The 14299-nt window shown below is 46.5% G+C and overlaps 2 protein-coding genes across 2 annotated transcripts; both read left to right on the top strand.

Moving 5' to 3' along the window:
- Positions 1 to 235: 235 nt before the first annotated feature.
- LOC128300799 (UDP-glycosyltransferase UGT4-like) lies at positions 236 to 8864 on the top strand. Its single transcript, XM_053036995.1, has 6 exons — positions 236 to 441; positions 528 to 615; positions 688 to 1274; positions 1338 to 1780; positions 1859 to 2143; positions 8733 to 8864. Exons 1-6 carry the CDS (start codon positions 268 to 270, stop codon positions 8737 to 8739), a joined length of 1584 nt encoding a protein of 527 aa, XP_052892955.1. The 5' UTR covers positions 236 to 267; the 3' UTR covers positions 8740 to 8864.
- A 631-nt stretch (positions 8865 to 9495) lies between these two features.
- LOC128303905 (xanthine dehydrogenase/oxidase-like) lies at positions 9496 to 13764 on the top strand. The gene is made up of 8 exons (XM_053040989.1): positions 9496 to 9532; positions 9594 to 9766; positions 9827 to 10346; positions 10413 to 10742; positions 10837 to 11087; positions 11147 to 11608; positions 11685 to 13046; positions 13105 to 13764. The coding sequence occupies exons 2-8, from the start codon at positions 9674 to 9676 to the stop codon at positions 13762 to 13764; spliced, it is 3678 nt and encodes a 1225-aa protein (XP_052896949.1). The 5' UTR covers positions 9496 to 9532; positions 9594 to 9673.
- The last annotated feature ends 535 nt before the right edge of the window (positions 13765 to 14299 follow it).

Raw genomic sequence — 14299 nt, 5'->3', positions numbered from 1 at the left:
TTTACCATGTACTTTTCATGTACCGTTCATAATCAAAATGTAATCAACGCTTTGATCTCTTCGACGCGTGTCTAGCGATAAACGGTTGATGGTACTAAACGATGATATTGCAATATTTGATCCCCACCTACAGTCACCGTTACGAAGCAAAATCTCTCTCCAAAACACTCGTGTCATTTTAGAGACCGACGGTTCTGTTTCAGTCAAGCGATGACCGTGCTGTGATTAAGATCAATTGAAGTTTGTGTCTGTAGTTTGGAGTATAGAATGAAACCCATAGGGAGTAATGTTGGTGCGGTGGTCTTCTTGTGGTTGGCATTTACAACGGCCCCCGAGCTAGTTGAACCGGCTAAAATTCTAAGCGTCTTTCCCACCACGTCCAAATCGCACTGGATACTCGGTTCGTCCCTCATGAAGGAGTTGGCACAGGACGGACACGAGGTAAGACAGCAGCCGAAGGGAACGAACGAACGAACAGGTGCTTATTTGTTAACAGCAACGTGCTTTGTTTATCTTGCCGCCACCAGGTTACAGTGATAAGTCCGTTCCCCTTGAAAAAAGCCCCCAAGAACTACCGCGATGTAAATATTGTCTATCACACTCGACTGTTTGACGGTATGGGATTGGCAAATATTTAAGCGTCAAAGTTCAACCCACAACTTTTATAATGATGTTCCCGATTTTCAGAAATCATGGACGAAGTGTTTGATAAAATCGACGACAGCATTGTGGAAAAAATGATGGAACTGGGAAACTTCATGCATGAAATCACCAACACTACCCTCGCATCACCAGAAGTTCAATCCCTGATCAATTCGGAAGAAACGTTTGATCTTGTCGTGCTGGAAATATTCCTCAACGATGCCTTTCTTGGTTTTGCCGATCGCTTCAACTGTCCGGTAGTTGGAATGTCAACCTTTGGAGCTTCAGCATGGGTAAATTCGCTCACCGGTTCACCCCAGCCGCTATCGTACGTACCGCATCCGATGACAGGCCTTACTGATAAGATGAACTTCTGGCAACGGCTCGGTAACGTACTGTTCACAGCGTTTGATGAAGCGCTGCTCAAGGTCATGTGTGATCCAATACAGCAGATGTATTACAAACAATACTTCCCCAACGCTACACGGACACTGGACGAGATGCGGCGAAACGGTGTCTCGCTAGTGCTGATCAATAGTCACTTCAGTTTGAGCTTCCCTCGCCCATATCTGCCCAACCTGATCGAGGTTGGAGGATTCCATGTCAACCGAAAAATTAATCCACTGCCTGAGGTAGGTACTACTGCTGCGTCATTCTGCAAATTCCGTTATTACATCACGCTTATGTAACTGTAGGACATAAAAACATTCATCGAGCAGTCGGAACACGGTGTGATATACTTCTCGTTGGGATCTAACCTCAAGCCATCCAAAATGGATCAGCAAAAACGTAACGATATCGTCAGGGTACTATCGAGTCTAAAACAGAACATCATCTGGAAGTGGGACGACGATACGCTCGTTCTGGATAGGAAGAAATTCTTGCTGGGGAAGTGGTTCCCGCAGGACGATATTCTGGCTCATCCGAACGTGAAGCTGTTCATCACCCACGGTGGTTTGCTGAGTTGTACGGAATCAATCTACCACGGAGTTCCCATTGTGGGCATTCCGATCTTTGGTGATCAACTGTTGAACATGGCACGTGCAGAACAATCTGGTTGGGGCATTGGAGTGGCCTACACGAAACTGAACGAGCAAACGTTCAGTAAGGCAATTCACGATGTGCTCAGTGATAAGAGGTACATCTCTCTGGAAGTTTCAACACTCTACACTTTAATAACGCGAGGAATTTTACCCATTTTTTCATCCCCTCATAGTTATGCCACAAACGTAAAAACAATCTCCCGAAGACTTAGGGATCAACCGCTCGCTCCTATGGATACGGCCAAGTTCTGGGTGGAGTACGTTCTTCGGCACGATGGCGCGAAACATCTTATATCTTCGGCGCAGGATCTTAACTTCATACAGTACAACAACTTGGACGTGTACCTGTTCGTGTGTACAATTGTTGTAACGATAGTAATGCTGATTAGGTTAGGCGTTAAAAAGCTTTTCAATGTGCTATTTCGTAAAAAGGCCAACCAAATAAGCACCAAAAAAAGGTGTTAACATTAATTGCACTCGCCTAACCACTCGCTTGACGAGGTCCAAAACCTTTAAAGAGGAGTGAGTACTTTTCTCGCAATATTGACACGTTTTAAAAAACTCGCGGATCGACTCGTTTCAAACGTTCGCCTTTATTGCACCTTTTCACACACCTTTTAAAAAACTGTCTCGCCTCGCTGCTGGTTTGACTATAACTCCCTGCATTTCGCAATGGCGCAATCTTACATCTTTCCCAAACTCCAGGTCATCGCCCCAAGACCCGAACCTGTGCGGCTGCCACCTAGCGGTGGTTAGCAGTACCCGCCACGATCGATCGTCCTGCTGTCACCAACTTTGACATTTGCTAACCTGTTGTTTATATCCTTTATATATTGTATATGAACCGTGGCAACACCCCACCCCGTGAACCGGTTCCTTGTCAGATTGTATAACCGGATTCACTTATACTCCACGTTTCTCGAAGTGTAAACAACGGTCTTAGTATCTTGATGCGGTCGCGTTTGCGCTTATTGCGTTTCGTTCCTGACTTCTACATCTATTACAGCTAACTTTACTGTCGGTCGCTTTAGCTGTTTCCCCGTAGCGGTACGAACAATCGCTTGTCGTACTCGACCATCTCGCCCTGCGTGAACTTCTATGACCACCGCTCTGGTCCACTCTTTGCGATCACCCTCGATGACGAATACTAAGTCGCCCACTTTTAGTTGCACCTTGTCGTCGCGCCACTTTGGCCGTCTGTTGAGGCAGGGGAAATACTCCTTTGTCCAGCGATCCCATAGCAGATGTGTTAGTTGTTGGGATCTGCTATAATTGCTCCTCAAGACCTGAGCCATATCCGGGCAAAAGCGCATTTGATGACCTGCTGAACTGCCTAAAAGAAAGTGATTCGGTGTGAGAGGTTCTGTGTGAGTCGTTAGTGACGCGTATACCAAAGGTCGTGAGTTTATCAAACCCTCCGAGTCAACCAAAACTGTGTAAAGCAGTTCGTCGTTCAACCGTCGTCCATCATCCAGTGCGCGCATGGCTTCTTTTACACTGCGAACCATACGCTCCCAGACGCCTCCCATATGCGGTGCAGATGGCGGATTAAATGACCAGCTGGTTTGTGCACTGGTGAATGTGTCTGCACACTTATATAATGTTGTCGCCATTTCTCGTTTTAGTACGTTGCTCGCTCCCACGAAATTGGTGCCGTTATCCGAAAAGATTTCAACTGGCGAGCCTCTGCGGGAAACAAACCTCCGTATTGCCATTATGCAGGAATCGGTGGACAAATTATGCACCATTTCCAAGTGCACGGCTCGAGTGACGAAGCATGTAAACACTGCGACGTACCGTTTTTCGTTACGCCTGCCGTTGGTTACATCGATCGGTCCCAGATAGTCCACTCCAACATAACTGAAAGGATGTGCTCGAGCGGTGAGTCGTTCCACGGGTAAGGCTGACATCTTTGGGTAGTATGGTTTACTTTTCTTTGTCTTGCAGCGTTGGCAGTCTTTTGCAACTCTATCAACCAACGTTCGCAGATTCGGTATGCAGAACCGTTGACGGACCTCGTTCACCACTGTTTCCCGATTCCCATGTCCCAGCTTATGGTGGTAGTCTTCTAACAACAAGCTGGTTATGCGGTGTTGCTTTGGTAGGATGATAGGAAATCGCGCGTCAAAGGTTGCGTACTCGGCATTCGCAGTACGTCCATCTACGCGAATGACCCCAAACTCGTCTGAAACGGGAGATAGCGAATGCAGGACGCTTTTTGTGGATAGGGGTTGACCCTTTTCCTCTCCACTAAGGATAACAACTTCCTTCGGGTAACACTCTTGTTGTGCTATGCGCCACAGCACTCGTTCTGCCTTTTGGTACTCTTCCGAATTGAACGGGACATGCTTTGCTGGTACGGTTAACTTTATGTATCGCCATTGTCCTTCCGTTGCTGGTATAGTCTCGATCGGAAGCTTCTTTCTTTTTCGCTGGCAGTTTGAGATGAATCGATAGAGTAGAGCTATAGTCCGTAAAAGTACCTTCCACTTAGAGAATCGCTCTATCTCTATGATTTGCTGTCCAGTACTGTGGTGATGAGTCAGTATGTGTGTGGTTCTTCGTTCTTCCCCAGTTGGCTTAATCGCCTTTTGTGCTGGCCAGTTAGACTGGGGAAGGTAGAGAAATGATGGCCCATTGAACCATCGACTTTTGGTTTCAAGCTGCGTATCTTTACCCCATTTTGTTAGGCAATCGGCGGGATTCTCTTTTGTAGGCACGTGTCTCCACATGGTGGGTTCAGTAAGTGAGAGAATCTCACCAATTCTGCATGCTACGAACTGCTTGAATTCCCTTGAGGGGGAACGAATCCAGGCTAGCACTACCTCGGAGTCCGTATGTATATATTTCTCCTTGATTGGGAGACTATGACTCTCCAATACCGTTCGCATCAGCCTCGCTCCTAAGAGTGCTGCTTGCAGTTCCATTCTAGGAATGGATTGGTATTTTACCGGAGCCACCTTGCTTCGAGCCATAACTAGAGAGCAATGTATATGCCCGTGTTCTTCGGAACGTAAATACGCAACACACCCATACCCAATCTCGCTCGCGTCCGTGAAAACGTGTAGTTGGAGTGTACTGCTGGATGCGGAGCAGATATTATTGAAGTAACATCTCGGAATTTCCAGACGATGAATTGCCGGAAGTAGACCCACCCATCGTTGCCATTTCGCAAAGTCGGTGTCGCTCATTTCCGAGTCCCAATCCAAACCTACACGCCACAGGTCTTGCATAATCATGCGGCCGTGAATCAAGAGGGGAGCTAGTAGACCCAACGGATCGAACAAGCTCATGATAACTCTAAGTGCTATTCTCTTCGTAGGGCGTTTTCCTTCGACAGCATAGGGAACTAACTCGTCGTGCCAACATGAGGAGAACCGAAATACATCGACAACAGGGTCCCATACCATTCCAAGTACCCTAGTGTGGTTGTTGTTTTCCGTTAGCTTAATGACTACTGGGTTGGATTTCGCATCCTTTTCCTCCACACTCTTTAATACAGATGGGTCATTACTCACCCAGTTGCGCATGTTGAGGCCGGCTTGAGAGTGTATGAATTTCACTTGTCTTACTCGGTCGATAGCTTCTTCTCGCGTATCGCAGCTGTCGAAATAGTCGTCTACGTAGGTCGAACGTTTAATCGCGGCTGCAGCAATCGGATATGTCTTCGCATGCTCGTCGGCATTACGGTGCATGACATATTGGGCAGAGCAAGGGGAACACGTTGCTCCAAATGTAGCGACGTCCATCAGATATATGTCAGGATCTTTACTCTGGTCGAAGCGAAACAGGAAACGCTGACTGTGGGTGTCTTCTGGTCGAATGCGGATCTGATGGAACATCTTTTCTATGTCTCCTCCGAATGCAATCTTCCTCTGTCTAAACACACACAATACTCCGGGGAGCATTGCCAGCAAATCCGGTCCTTTCAGCAGGCACGAATTTAGTGAAACTCCTTGCACTTTTGCCGCCGCATCCCAAACAAGACGTTTTTTGTCTGGCTTATGAGGGTGTCCAACCACGTTTAGCGGGAGGTACCAGATACGTTTAGGATTAGCTGCTGCTAATTCCTCTTCGGTTGCTCGGTGTGCGTAGCCTCTATCGATGTACATGTGCATTTGTTCGTGCACTGTTTTCTTCAGCTGTGGGTCTTGCTCCAGCTTTCGCTCTAGTGCATGTAGTCGTTTCGTCGCCATCGCAAGGCTAGTAGGGAGGGTTACGTCATCTGATTTCCATAACAGTCCCGTTGTGAAGCGACCGTCCCTCTTCTCTGTTGTACTTTCAAGAAGTTGTTTGGCTCGCACTACGTCTTGTGGTTCTGGCAAGTATTCGCCGAAGCTAGTCACGACTGTTTCTTCCAACGTGAAGTACTGGCGGAGCATTTCGTTCAGTGTATCATTTTCCCTATTGGCTCGCTGTTCTACGTTGTGCACGCTGCATATTGCTGGTTGACGGGTAAGGTTGTTTGTCTCATGGGGACCGTAGATAGCCCAGCCCAGTACCGTTTTTACGGCGATTGGCTGTCCCGGCTGACCCGAACGAGTATCCAACGGCTTCATCAGATCCACGTTTTCCAGCCCGATTAAAATTTGTGGAACACCTTCCTCGCCTTGGTGGACTGGAAGATCCTGCAAGTAGTCATAAGAACTTATCAGTGTATTTATTTTAACGCTCTGAGAGGGGAGACTTAGCTGGTTCACGGTATGAGCGGCCGCTATGAGATAGCGCCGCTCGCCTCCCCGTGCTGAGATCTCTAGGCTGATCCGTTGGGAGGCATCTTCTATACGCTTTACGTTGGCTGTCCAATTCAGCTCCAGTGGCTCAGGTTCTCCTTTGATCCCCAAACTCGCCGTTAGAGAGGCTTCTACCAAGGTCACCGATGATCCTTCATCTAGAAACGCGTGTGTGTCGACTCGCTTTTCCCCGTTGTGGATAGTTACGGGCACCACGCGAAACAGGGTTGTTTTCGCCACGTGTTGATGTGTCTGGCACTGCGCGGTTTTGGCTGACTTCGATATCTCTTCCTTCTTCTGATGCAACAGGCTGTGATGCCGTTCTCCACATCCCGGAACGCCACAGGAGTATCGTGATCGGCATGGTTTAGTCCCGTGGTCAGCCAGACAGTTAATGCAGACTTTCATCCGTGTCACAGCCTCTAACCGTTCGACGGGAGACATGCTCTTGAACGCTTCGCATTGTCTCACCTTGTGGTCTGGCTTCTTGCAATGGTGGCACGGCGTCGAATACGTTGTGGCTGGTGGTGTTTTCAGCTCTTGAACTGGCTTGTCGTGTGTCACGGAAACGTCATTCAAGTGCGGACTAGAGTTGTGCACATTTGTACGATGTATCGTCTTTTCAGTGACGGGCTTTTGTGGGTTGTACTTAGTCACCTCGCAAGACTCATCCACTAGTACGTCCATGAAAGCACCGAACTCTTTCATGGTAGGTAACTTGCACTTTCGACTGTATCGTACCCACTCCAATTGTCGCGATGCAGGTAATTTTTCCACCATTTCTTCCAACAGCTCGGAGTTGGTGAGATAATGCGCAAGGTCTTCGTTCTTTAAGTAGGAGCAGAGGTGTTGTACGGCCAGGCCAAAAGTAATCAGCTCATCGAGTCTTTCCGGCTTTGGTGCTGGTATTCCTCTGACCTTCGTTACCAAATCCTTAACGACAAGTGAAGGTCGCCCGTATAACCTCTTCAGTGTTTTGACTATCAGTGACACTGACGACGGGTTGTCAAGCCACCCTTCGACCGCTTCCCGCGCTGGTCCTTTGAGACACTCCTCCAATCTTGCTACATTTTCCGCCGGCGAGAGTTTGCACGCTTTTGTGGATTCCACAAAATAGCAATAAAACTTTGGCCACTCGCGCGGCTTGCCTGAGAACGCTGGTAACTTTTTAGGCCATACCTGTCTGGCTGCTATGTGGTCGGCGGTAGGTCTCCATTCCAAATCGTCGGTTTTTTGGTCACGTGGTGCTTCCGCATGCTGCTGAACGGGTTTGTTGCTGGAACATGCTTGCGGCTCAAAAAACTCGGATTGACGTTGCACCCACTCAGACGTTTTCGCGTAGCCACTAACGCTGGAACCTCCAAAATCACTCGCGTCTTCCAACTCATTTCTTTGTGCCTCATGTTCGATTTCCAACGCGGCCAACTTACACTTTAGCTCAGCTTCCGCCATTGTCTTTTCCTTCTCGGCCATTAGGAGCTTAAGCTGTAAGCCTTGTCCCCTTACAAGCCGTTCTAACGCCACACGTTGCGCTGACGACGAACACCGTTCGTACTTAGATGAAGGAGCTTTTCCCTGAGCCCGGGATGAGCATGGCTCGTCGTTGGGGATAAGAAGCTTATCCTCGCGTTTTTCATCCGCTGCTTCTTCCATCGTGGCGAGATTTACGCGTTGGCCAATCTTAGCCTTGGCTGCCATTATTCGCTCACTCCTAGGGCGACGACCCTGGGCTACATCCGCGGTTGCGGTTCCGCTACCCGTTTCATGTGGCGCGTTCACGGCGTTTTCACGTTCACCTGCCGCACAATCTATTTTCTGCGCTTCTTGCGACATTTCAATTTTCAAACACAATTTACGCGTACACGGATTTTAGCTCTAATTTAAGAGTTTTATCGAAAGAGTTTTTTAAAAGCTTGTTAACATTAATTGCACTCGCCTAACCACTCGCTTGACGAGGTCCAAAACCTTTAAAGAGGAGTGAGTACTTTTCTCGCAATATTGACACGTTTTAAAAAACTCGCGGATCGACTCGTTTCAAACGTTCGCCTTTATTGCACCTTTTCACACACCTTTTAAAAAACTGTCTCGCCTCGCTGCTGGTTTGACTATAACTCCCTGCATTTCGCAATGGCGCAATCTTACATCTTTCCCAAACTCCAGGTCATCGCCCCAAGACCCGAACCTGTGCGGCTGCCACCTAGCGGTGGTTAGCAGTACCCGCCACGATCGATCGTCCTGCTGTCACCAACTTTGACATTTGCTAACCTGTTGTTTATATCCTTTATATATTGTATATGAACCGTGGCAACAAAAGGAATTAGACATTACTAGACATAACAAAGAACAAACTTACATCCCACTAGAACTAGCACGGTAAAATGCACGATGTACAAATAATGTTTATATTGATGGGATGAAAAATAAACGCCGTAGCGCTACTTTGATGAAAAAAGTTTATTTTTTCATTCTTTTTTTTTAATAATGAGAAATTTTACAAATGCACTGTCTTTGTTGATACAACGGCAACGGGCATTGTGGTCAACGCAGTTTATAAATAAATAAACATGAAACCAACAAAAAAGGCTGTTGGTTTGAAAACAAATCTATTTGCAGAACTCGTATCGATCCCGATACGTATCAAACGTATCAAACGTTTCAATTTGTTTCAAAAAGCTTACTACGCAAACCACGCAATCGTCAGTGCATCACGGTTCGCACATTTACATGATTTCGACCTAAAAATTCCTTACAGTGCCCCTGCTAGGAAGTGCTCGAGCGCAACTTCATTTAATTTACTTCGGACACTTGCAGTGATCAGTTCGTTCGTCAGTGAGAGTTTGTGAAAATATGGAATCGGTGAAACGTTTGTTTAATTGGAATAGTGACAATCATGCAGGGTATTCTAAGTTTAATGTTGTAAAGTTGATGTAGCATATTTTCGATAGAACAGAAAATTGTTTGTGAAATGTATTACAGAACCTACTATATTAGCAAAGCATTAATCACTGTGTTATCTGACTTTTAATCATAAATCATTCGTTAATACTTGTTACATCCTCTTCACCAGATACGTGTCAGAAGTAACGTTCAGCATTAATGGCAGGGTTTACAAAGGTAAAGTAAGAATAATCTAAAAACAAATATAAATTAACAAATTACTTACCTAAAATGATAGCTAATGCGGAAAGCGTCCCGGTGGATACTTCCTTGAATGCGTTCATTCGAAACTACGCTCATCTTTCCGGGACCAAGTTCATGTGTCGGGAAGGAGGCTGTGGGGCTTGTGTGGTCAACGTGTCCGGGCTCCACCCTGTAACGAAGGAATCAAAATCTTGGTCCGTCAATTCGGTAAGTTGTCGGTGAATGGATATGCAAATGAATCTTAATGTCTGGTTCTCCGCTGTTTAGTGTCTCTTTCCCGTGTTCGCTTGCCATGGATTGGACATCAAAACCGTGGAGTCTCTCGGTAACCGAACGGACGGTTACCAGCCGATACAGGAGCGCTTGGCTCACATGAACGGGAGCCAGTGTGGGTTCTGTTCACCCGGCATGGTTATGACCATGTACAGCTTGATGGAATCCAAGCAGGGAAAGGTCTCGATGGAGGAGATTGAGAATGAGCTCGGTGGCAACATTTGCCGTTGCACGGGTTACCGACCAATACTGGATGCGTTCAAATCGCTCACATTGAACGATAAGCCGGAGCTGTCAGACATTGAGGAGCTACAAATTTGCCCAACGACGAATACCGTCTGCTCGGCGAAGTGTCCTGTTGTTGCATGCAACGTCGATAAAGCTCGTTCTGTGCATATAGCTTTTGAAGATGGTAAAGAGTGGTACAAGGTGTTTTCAGTTAGTGATATTTTTGCAACACTAACCGCTATAGGATCAAAACTCTACATGTTTCATGGCGGAAACACTGCTCAAGGTAAATACTGTGAAAACGCTACATATTAAACCGATTGGTAAGAATTTCTTTTTTAACTACCTTCAGGAGTCTACCGACGAAATGAGGCCATTCAAATCTTTATCGATGTGAATTCGGTTGAAGAATTGCGCAGTCAGGATCAAAATTCCGAACGTTTGATGGTTGGAGGAAACGTTACATTGGCCGAGTTGATAGAAATACTTCGTAAAGCTGGTAAAAAGCTATCTGATTTCAGCTACTGTGAAGAAATGGGGAAACATTTACTGCTTGCTGCTAACCCTGCAGTACGTAACGTCGGCACGATTGCGGGAAATCTTAGCATTAAAAACCAACATCCCGAATTTCCATCCGATCTCTACATTCTGCTGGAGGCTATTGGTGCAAAGTTAACTGTAGGTAGGTTCTTGCTTATCGCCTTACTTATCGAAACTCTAACTGGCTTAGCATTGTATACACTAAGGTTCATGTTTATTCTATCGCTTCTTTATAGCCGAATCTGTTACCACACAATCAGAGGTATCGCCACTGCAATACATACAGATGGATTTGACCAAGAAGCTTCTTAAAACCGTATCACTCCCGGCCTACGAAAATCAAACAAATGTTTACCGGTCGTACAGGGTAGCCCAAAGAGCTCAAAATGCTCACGCATACGTCAACGCCGCCTTCCTGTTGCAGTTTGCCAACGACAAATCGACTGTTAAGTTGGCTACATTATGTTTTGGTGGCATCCATCCTAAGGTACGACTACTAAAGTATCTCCTTGAATGCTTTACTCACGAATTACCTTACCGCTCCAGTTCACACACGCGACCCGTACGGAAAAGTTTCTTGTTGGGAAAAGGCTCTTCGATAATAACACCATCCAACAGGCGATCAACACGCTCGCGTCGGAGATTCAACCCGACTGGATCCTGCCGGACGCTTCTGCCGAGTATCGCAGAAACCTTGCTGTTTCTCTCTTCTACAAATTCATCCTTAGTGTAGCAATCGACTACAACGTGCCTCTTGACCCTCGCTTCAAATCCGGATCCACCATGCTCGAGCGACCACTATCATCCGGACAACAGTTCTTCGATACAATAAGGAAAAAATGGCCCGTATCGAAATATGTGCCGAAGCTGGAAGGATTGGCACAGGTGTCTGGAGAGGCTAAATACACTAACGACTTTCCACCCTTTCCTGGAGAGTTACATGCGGCATTTGTTGTGGCCACTCAACCAAATACGACGATCGGGATGATTGATCCTACGGATGCATTGGTAGATTTTTGCCACTAAAACCATGGATAAGAATATATATCAATTATTTCTTTCTTATTAACTAACTCGATTTCAGCGTCTTCCAGGTGTAGTTGCCTTCTATTCTGCAGGTGACATTCCCGGCACAAACAGTTTTGTTGCCGACGGTATGTTTTTATCTTTCCCGGATGTGGAGGAGATATTCTGCAGCAGTCGTGTACTATTCCACGGACAACCGGTCGGTGTGATTGTGGCAGAGCACTTCGATCAAGCAACACGGGCGGCCAAGCAAGTGAAGATCATTTATGAACGAGTCGCGGATGAACCTGTTTGCCCTACAGTTCAAACATTTCTAAAAAACAAAACAAACAAGGAGGTTGAAGATCATCTAATTCACATGGCTTTCGTCCCAAAAATTGACGATCAGCCAGTACAACAAATTCAAGGTACTATTGAAATGTACGGGCAATATCATTACTATATTGAACCCCAGACATGCCTGTGCGTTCCCATTGAAGATGGTATGGATATTTATGCGGCTACACAATGGATTGATCTGTGCCAGGTAGCGATCGCTGCCGCTCTGAAGGTACCACAAAATAGTCTTAACTTCACTGTCCGACGGTTGGGTGGAAGTTACGGAGGAAAGTTAACGCGTGCTGGCCAAATTGCTGGTGCTTGTGCTTTGGCGGCCTTGCTAACCAGACGACCAGTACGATTTGTCATGACAATGGAGTCAAATATGGAAACAATCGGGAAAAGATGCGGTTGCTTCAGCAGCTATCAAGTGAAGGTGGACAATGAGGGCAACATTAAACAGCTCTCCAACAACTTTCTACAAGACTACGGATCAAGCCGGAACGATGACGCACTGATGTTCACGAACGACACGTTCAATCTGTCCTATAATTCTAGCACCTGGACTTTTAAGGGAAAACCCATACTTACGGACGCGCCGTCCAATACCTGGGCTCGTGCCCCTGGTATGACGGAAGGCATTGCTATGGCCGAAACGATCATGGAGCATATTGCCTGGGTGACTGGCGTCGATCCGATGAAGGTGCGTCTGAGAAATATGCACAGCGGAAGCAAATTTCACATTCTTATGCCACAGTTCCGTCAAGATGTGCAGTACGATCAGAGAAAAGAAGCGATCGATGATTTTAATGCAAAGAATCGGTGGCGCAAACGAGGTATCGCTATGACCACGATGCAGTTTCCTTTGACTTACTTCTGTGCTTTACATGCACAAGTATCTATCTACGCAAAGGACGGAACGGTATCGATCAGCCACGGAGGAGTTGAAGTTGGACAAGGCATCAACACCAAGGCGGCTCAAGTTGCTGCCTTCACGTTGGGCATTCCGTTGGAAAAAATTTCGGTCAAACCAACTACCAGCATGACGTCGCCTAATAATGGAATGACCGGAGGAAGTATGACTAGCGAGGCAGTGTGTTATGTAAGTAGATATGAGCTATTTTTGTCAGATCTATGCTTAACCTCCTACCTTTGTCTAGGCCGTCATAAAGGCATGCGAAATTCTCCACAACCGGCTAAAACCCATCAAGGACGAGCTCAAAAACGCCCCTTGGGAAAAGGTGACCCAAACCGCCTACACCCGAGACATTGATCTGAGCGTTCTCTACCAATACAAAAAGGCTGATCTGAAGCCTTACAGCATCTGGGGATTAAGTTGTGCTGAGATTGAGGTTGATATCCTCACTGGTTCTATTCAACTTACCCGTGTCGACATTCTCGAGGATACTGGCGAGAGTCTTAGCCCGGGCATCGATGTTGGCCAGATCGAGGGAGCGTTTGTGATGGGAATCGGATACTGGTTAACGGAGTCGCTGGTCTACGATATGACCAATGGTGCACTGCTCACGAACAGGTCCTGGAACTATAAGCCTCCGGGAGCGAAAGACATCCCGGTAGACTTCCGCATTCGGCTCATACAGACCGGTGACAATCCGTCCGGGGTGCTGCGATCGAAGGCAACCGGGGAACCTGCCATGTCTATGGGTGTGGTTGTTGTGTTTGCGTTGAGAAATGCCCTACGATCGGCACAAAAGGATGCGGGAAGTCCTGATGATTGGATTGCGCTTGGATCGGCTTCGACTCCAGAGCAAATATTCCTCAAAGCATCAAACACCATCGAACAATACAACCTGAATTAAATAAAAGAGAAATATAAATTCATGATCAATATCATGGGCAATTCATGATCAATATTTGTTGCACTAAGTTGATCCCTGCACAGCACAACACATTTGTTGAAAGATTTTGGTATACAAAAATGTTAGACTTTCTTCTACATATCATTGCTTCTTTCGTAATTGGACATAATTCATTTAAACTACTCTATTCAGTACGACTTCTTCCTAACGAATAAAAAAACCTGAATTTCCGCCAGTGTGTTACTGTTTGTCCGTTACTGTATTACGTCACACCAAAAATAGATGCTAGCCAAATTGAACATGCGTATCTAATCAACGTTCAACGCCCGACATTAACGCACACACTCGCCTATTTCCGTCAACATATATTCCCGTGGTGCTATTAGTTGCGCGGACGCCATTGCGGGGCTGCCGTTTGTGGTAGTTTTAATGTCGAGCTGATGATGGAGCCAACACCATCGGCACCGCTCGCTGAAAGCATGCGCGAGTAATGGTGCGAGCATGTAACATTTCGCGCGCTATACGATGAACATGT

The sequence above is a fragment of the Anopheles moucheti genome, chromosome 3, assembly GCF_943734755.1.
Source record: "Anopheles moucheti chromosome 3, idAnoMoucSN_F20_07, whole genome shotgun sequence".
Taxonomy (NCBI): domain Eukaryota; kingdom Metazoa; phylum Arthropoda; class Insecta; order Diptera; family Culicidae; genus Anopheles; species Anopheles moucheti.
This window is presented reverse-complemented; position numbering and strand designations above follow the sequence as displayed.

Excerpts from the sequence above, each read along its gene's own strand:
- LOC128303905 (XM_053040989.1), top strand. The coding sequence starts at position 9,674 with ATGTGTCGGGAAGGAGGCTGTGGGGCTTGTGTGGTCAACGTGTCCGGG. Across the intron at positions 11,088-11,146 it reads TTGGTGGCATCCATCCTAAG|TTCACACACGCGACCCGTAC; the intron begins GTACGACTACTA and ends TTACCGCTCCAG. Across the intron at positions 13,047-13,104 it reads CTAGCGAGGCAGTGTGTTAT|GCCGTCATAAAGGCATGCGA; the intron begins GTAAGTAGATAT and ends ACCTTTGTCTAG.
- LOC128300799 (XM_053036995.1), top strand. The coding sequence starts at position 268 with ATGAAACCCATAGGGAGTAATGTTGGTGCGGTGGTCTTCTTGTGGTTG. Across the intron at positions 616-687 it reads TCACACTCGACTGTTTGACG|AAATCATGGACGAAGTGTTT; the intron begins GTATGGGATTGG and ends CCCGATTTTCAG. Across the intron at positions 1,275-1,337 it reads AAATTAATCCACTGCCTGAG|GACATAAAAACATTCATCGA; the intron begins GTAGGTACTACT and ends ATGTAACTGTAG.